A 7,500-nucleotide genomic window follows, 5' to 3' on the forward strand; every position below is an offset into this window, starting at 1 on the left:
TATATATGTAGTATGTTTGTGTTAAATTATATGTATATGTGATTTGTTTATTATTTTTTATTTCTTTGTTTTTTATTTCTTTGTTTTTTATTTCTTTATTTTGTAATTTTTTTTTTTTTTTTTTTTTTTTTTTTTTTGAATGGTCCCCATAAAATGTTTAAATACACATATACATATAATATGTATATATTAGAACATTTCCTATAATTTAAGGGAATAATAAAATTGTCTTATTTGCTCATCACTAACGTAGTCAAAAATGATTCTTAAAAATGTATAAGAACCAAAAGGAGAAAGAAATTCATTATTTATAGAAGCACAATTACCTATACATGTTATAGGGTCTAAGCATGCTTGGGTTATACCTACTTTTGTAGAGTTAATAAAAAATGTTTGTTCATAATTTCGACACGTTGTTGTTATTAATATATTTTTATTTAATTCATTTTGTAAATTATATCCGCAACCACAAAATGTTGAATATGATTTGTTTGCATTTCTTATATGAACATCACGAAAATCAGAATCATTATTGTTGTACTTAATAATTTTTTTATCATATCTATTACCTAATACATCACCATCATTATTATTATTATTATTATTATTATTATCATTATTATTATTCTTTTCTTTTGTAATACTATCTACCTTCATATATTCATTCAATAAACTGAATCCATTTAAAGTGTCAGAAATACTTGTAAAACTATCCTCCAAACTTAATTGTTCTTCATATATAAATTCATTCTGGAGATTTATTAAAACACCTATCGATAAATCAAAACCATTTATACATATGTGAGAATTTCCATTTGTCCCTCCTACTAAACAATGATAACCTAACTTGTTAATGTGAGTTAAGTTAATTACAGCTAAAATGGTCCAATGTTGTTCAGGCAAGATTATATAATTCTTCAAATGTATATTTAAATTGTTGATTTGTTCATTTATACTATTAAAATAATATAATTTCCTATTTTTTATAGATATTAGAGATACGGAATAATAATAATTTTTCACCTGTTCAATTGGATATATATGTACATCATAATTTTCTGTAATATAAAAATGAAGATATTTTCCTTTAGAACAATTATGATCGTAAGAATTACACAAAGAAGTATCATTTGATGAATATGAAATATTATTTTTATTTTGGGATTCAAAATATGGGAATAAAGAATGAATTATATAATGAAAATTATAAGATTCGTAAGATGTTTCATTAAATAATTTAGAAAAAGTATAAAATTCATATAATACTTCATTCATTGACAAAGGTTTATTTAAAATTTTTAAAAAACATATATAAGGAAATGGATTTATAAATAAACTACTATTACATATATATTTAATATTATCAAAAGAACAGAATGTATGATAACCTTTAAATTTCCCATTTAAAAAATAATATTGACCTTGTAAAGTTCCAATAACATTAAGATAATACCATCCTCTTTTTATATTTTTTATGCTATATCCAGAAGTATGATAAAATAATAAATTTCCTTTAGAAGTATAGTTTTGAATACTACCTAAAAGCATATCATCACTAAAAATACAAACATGAATATCTTTTTTTCCAGCTATTAATGAAGAATAAGAAATACTTTTTTCTATTGGTAAAAATATCCAAGCACAAATACAATATCCTAATGGATTTTGTAATTCATTATATATAGATAAAGATGGGCAAATAATTAAATTATAAAATTTTGATAAATCACAAGCAAGACCAAAATTATGAGAGAATATATTTATCCCATAAATTTTTGGTACATCTTGCCTTCCTATAATTTTTTTAAAATATACATTGTAGCCATAATGATCTTTATTTTTTATATGAATTATTTTGCAATCAATAGAAGAATAGTTATTTATTATATTATCATCCTTATTATGATTTATATATATATTTTTTTTTTTAACCATGTCAACATTTTTATTTTTTTCCTCTTGCCAACATGAAATATTTTGATTACTATTATGAAGTATAATATGTTTCTTTGTACCTTCAGAAAAGTCATTATATTTATCACAAATATCTTCATAATAATTCATATTAGATAAATTAATATCATTTTTATATATGTCAAAAAACTTTAATTGATATATTTTTAACATATAATTTGAATCATTTATAAATGGTATAACTCTATTTGTATATTTTGATGACTGAATGAAATTTATTAAAAATATTATTTCTGCAGGTTTGGTTTCCCGAATGTCTATTCCTTCAATTACAAAATTATTATAATTATAATTATTTTTATTATTATTATTATTATTATTATTTTGTATCTTTATGTTATCACCTAACATTTCTTTACATTTTATATTTTTTATAATTTTATATCTACATTTTATTTCTTCTTTATTTAAAAAATTAAAAATTTTAAAAGAAGAACAGATACCTATATTATTATTACCAAAACAAGAGTTACCAAAAAGACAAATTTCAAATGTTTTTTGCATATTTAATATTTCATGTGAAATAAAACTTATATATTTTCCATTGATATAATAAACGAACCCCTGAGAAGATTTGGTAATATTAATTAAATTCCACTTTTTTTTTTTTATTATATTATTTCTCATATTATAATTTTTACCTATATTATATATTTTATATATTTTATATATTTTATATTTTTTACATTTTTTTGTTCCCATATTGCTTTTTATATATATACCATTATTATAATTCAAAACTTTAGAAATGTCCTTCAACCTATGATCATGTGTAGCTGTCTTAATATCTTGTATATAATTCATTTTCTTATAATAATCACTTAACAATTCTACATTTGTTATATATATCTCTATATCTTCTAATCCATCCTCATTTAGACTTAAAACAAATAATGAGTTTCCTTTTTTGTCACAAAAAGCAAACTTTTTTTCGGATATATTTCTATATTTCTTTTTAGGGTTACAAGATAACCACAATTCTATAGTACATTCTGTTGGTAAAGGTATACAAGGATTTATAATAATTGAAGCATTGCTATGATAAAAATTCATTCCTTTTAAATCTCCCGTAATTCCTACACAACCCTTATAATTATTATGAATTAATAATAAACTATTATATTCTTTTATATATTGATAATTCATATAATCATTTTTATTTTTATTTAATATATCTATATATTTTATATTTAATAAATTATCCGTATCTTCATCATCTCCTTTATTATAAATATGTTTTATATCTATTATATTTGTTTTTAACTCTTTAATATTATTTTTATTTTTTTCTGAAACGATCTTTTTTGAATACACCTCTAGGAATTCACCTCTTACATTTAATGAAGAACCATAATTACACATTTCAAAATAATATTTTTTATCGTTATAATTTTCCTTTACATATTGATCCATAATTTCTTCACTCATATTTTCTAATAAAATGTTAAAATTTCTTTTTTTTTCTTTTATTAATTTTATATCATCCTCATCTAAATACATTTCATAATCATCTATAATATGAACAGGCATAGCACTACAAAAAATGAGAGAAAAAATTTTTAATTTCTTCTTATTTCTTTTTTCTATTAAGTTATTTTGTAATCTCTTCAACTCTTCTATATTATCACTGGCTTTCGAAAAATTAATTAATTCGTTAATATTTAAATAATCTTTTTCTTCTAAAATATTTATAAAGTAATGTTTGGAGTTTTTACTTAATTTTTCATATTCCTTATAAAAATCGATATCTAGTACCTTTTTATTTATGAAATCGGTTATACTTAAAATATTATCTATATTGTTATTATTATTATTATTATTATTATTATTATTATTATTATTATCATTATTATTATCATTATTATTATCATCCCTTTTTTCATTTATAATTGAACATATATTATACCTAAGAATATTTTGTTCATTTTTATATTCTCCTTTTTTAATATATTCAAAGAATCTCTTCATGTATATATTTTGATTTCTATAACATCCCCATAAGTTGATTAAATTATTACAAATATATTTCTCACATATATGTGTATGATAAATTTTAAAAAAAAATTCACTCACATCTAATAGTAAACAATGAATAAATATTCTTGTCAATTCTATAATATACAAAGAATGTATATGATAAAATATTCTTTGTCGTTCAAAATTTTTAGTTCTTGTACTCTGTTTTTTAACATCTATTAAATTCATATCTGATGAAATATCATTTTTATATTCCCCTTTATGAGCATTTGCAAAAGTTTCGTTATTTCTTTTATTAATACATGTATTTGAGCAGATATTTTTATCTAAACAATTGAAACTTTCTCTATCACACATATATGCCTCTTCAATATGTATACTCTGACCATTCTTCCTATTAAAATTGTGGTTATATAACGGCATAAAAGAATGACAAAATGAGTTTACATACATTTGTAACATATTCATGTCTTCTATTTCATCACATGGATCATCCTTTATATTCATACTAACATTATTGTCTAAAAAATTTTGTTCAATTAATATATTATTTTTTATTTTTTGACTTTTCTTCTCTTCCTCATATAAATTATTCTTATGAAAAGAAAAATTACACATATTATTATACATATTTATGAGTGATATATTTCCTTTCATAGCATTATTATTTACATATGGATAAATATTAAAAAAATGCTCTACTATATTTTTATAAAAACGACATTTATTTAATACACTATAAACATGAAATAATATATGTGAGATATTGTAATTTATATCTTGTAAATTCCCATAATTTAATATACTCATTCCCCATGCATATATGATTAGATATTCATATGATTGTTCATATTTTTTCCTTCTTAATACCTTTACAAACTTTTTTGTAAATTTTAAGAAATTTTTTAGAATTATTAAAAAATTATCTGTTTCAGAAAAATGATTTCTTCTTAATACATGTATACATGTTTTTAATGAAATAACGGGGTATTTTTTTTCTAATGTTAATTTTATAAGAATGGATAAACATTTTTGTGGTTCATTAGATAGACTAATAATATTATATAAATAATGAATCCATATTTCCGAAATGTTTAATAATTGATGTCTTTTTATATTATTTAGATTCAATTTTTTCATCACAAAGATATTGTTATTCTTTTTTTTTACCTTATTTTTTGTATTTAAAATAGATTCCTCATCATCTGTATAATAATTTAAGACATTACTCATTAATAATAGGCTTTTTAATTTCTGTTCTTTTTTTTGTTCATCTTCTATTAGTTTTTTCTTCTTAACTCTTGAATATGTATCTTCCATGTTTTTACGATTTCCCCATATAAGTGTTTTAAATTTTCTGTATATACCTAGCCATTTTCTTTTCCTTTTTTTTACGAAACTTATAATATATATAATTTTTTTTGAAAAATTATACTTCTTTATAGTATGATTAATCAAAAAGAATAAAATAAAAACAACATATATTGTTATGTTACACAATATAGATATAATTGTAATGATTTTTATAAACTTTTTTATATGAACATAACATAAAAAGGTATAATAAAATAATAAAATCGTAGTATATATTAAACATGAAAAAGAATATAAAAATGTATCTTTTTTTTCTACATTTTGAAATAGAATTATGAAAAAATGATACCACATGTTATTTCTTTTATTTGTCATTTCTTTTTCCTTTTTATCATATTCCTTTATATTGTTTTTTTTCACACTATGGAAAATATTAGATTTATTATTTCTTATACAGCAAGAACTATATATCTTCATATGACACATTTTATTTCCTTCATCATTATCAAAACAATCTCTCGTATTAGACACATTTTTTTTTTTTTTTTTTTCTTGTTCTATTGTATGTATATCAAAAAAAAAACGATGAGGATCTTTCCTTTCATAAACACATATATGGATGATTAATACATAAATAGAAAAAGAAATAATTATTATCATAAACTGAAATATATGTATATTATTATTATATAAACCATTTTTATAATTATAATATAAAGATGGATTAATAGTAATCCAAAATTTCTTATGAAAAAGTATTATAAATATAATTAAAAAAAGAGTATCCTTTTTATTTATAATTTTTGCTTTTTGTTGCAAAATAATATATTCATCTATAACTTCTTGATATCTTTTCACATATTTTCTAAGTAATTCAAAAAAAAACAAGTAAAAAAATTTCATAAATGTATTATATATAATAATTATCATTATTTTGTAATAAGCACTTTTCATATCTTCACAATTTATTGAATCGTCAATTATAATAAAACTTTCTTCTCTATGTTCATCATAATTGCATAAACAAAATAATACACACAATTTAATTATTTCTATATATATCAAATCGTGATAAAATATAAAAAAAAACAAAAAGGACCTCACATTGTTTTCCGCACTGAACAAGTTACACCTCTTTATATTATCATCAGAATATATATTATGATGAAAATTTTTAGGTTCATATATTTCATTTATAAATAAATTATTAGAATCACAAAAGTTCATTTCCTTATGATCATTCATATCTATTATATTTATTTCATTTCTCTTACTACAATCTTTTTTCTTTTTATATTCACTTATATTATTGTTATTCACATTTGAATTATCAACTTTATTGATATGCTTTTTTTTGCTTCTGTGTTTATAATTTTTATCAAAAGGGCATATAGTAACATCTTCATGTCTTTTTACATTCTCTGTAATAAAATATATTAAATATATGTATGTATGTATGTATGTATGTATGTATGTATGTATGTATGTATCTATGTATGTATGTATGTATCTATGTATGTATGTTTGTATCTATGTATGATATGCACTCAAAGGAAACATGATAATTATATATAGATGCATAGTAATTTATATTATTTCATGAATATATATATTATTTATGTTCCATATTATAATTTTCATTTTCGTATAAATTACTATAAAATAAGGTAATGATAAAGGTACACAAAAGTGAAAAAATTAATATTAACAAAGGAAAGTATAATAGAAAGGTGATTTTTTTTTGAATCCGTTCTAAATTACTTCCTCTCTAAAATGAAATAATACATATATATAAACATACATTTTATAACATCCTGGGAAGAATAAAAAATATTTTAATTTTTCACAAATGAAAAATAATATTATTTCATTACTTTAAAGACACAGTCAAGAAATTCATTAATTGGTATGCCGAATGTAAAAAAATACAAAAATTTTACAAGATAGTGATCATAATTTGAATTAACATACCTTTAAACGAAAATAATCACACATATATATATATATATATATATATATATATATATATATACATCATAAAATAATAAAATAGAATTTATTTTTTTAATATTATAATTTAATACCTCAGTAGTGATACAAATTGGATATAGGTAAAAAATAATTGTATTATACTTTTTTCTTTCTCATTATTTATACACATACCTATAAATATACTAATGACAAATATAAATATAACCAAAAAGAATATTATAAAATATGTACTCATGTTACAAA

General features: G+C 19.8%; 1 protein-coding gene across 1 annotated transcript in view; it reads right to left on the reverse strand.

The window, feature by feature from the left end:
- Positions 1 to 201: 201 nt before the first annotated feature.
- PRSY57_0902400 (conserved protein, unknown function) overlaps positions 202 to 7,500 on the reverse strand; it is a gene marked incomplete at both ends in the record, with an annotated part of 8,520 nt that continues 1,221 nt past the window's right edge. Inside the window, 4 exons of the mRNA XM_012907263.2 lie at positions 202 to 6,686; positions 6,922 to 7,033; positions 7,140 to 7,236; positions 7,350 to 7,500. The exon at positions 7,350 to 7,500 is cut by the window's right edge and continues 55 nt beyond it. Coding sequence (XP_012762717.2) covers positions 202 to 6,686; positions 6,922 to 7,033; positions 7,140 to 7,236; positions 7,350 to 7,500 — 6,845 coding nt within the window. The remainder of the gene's footprint in view (positions 6,687 to 6,921; positions 7,034 to 7,139; positions 7,237 to 7,349) is intronic.

Source organism: Plasmodium reichenowi, chromosome 9 (genome assembly GCF_001601855.1).
Source record: "Plasmodium reichenowi strain SY57 chromosome 9, whole genome shotgun sequence".
Taxonomy (NCBI): Eukaryota; Apicomplexa; class Aconoidasida; order Haemosporida; family Plasmodiidae; genus Plasmodium; species Plasmodium reichenowi.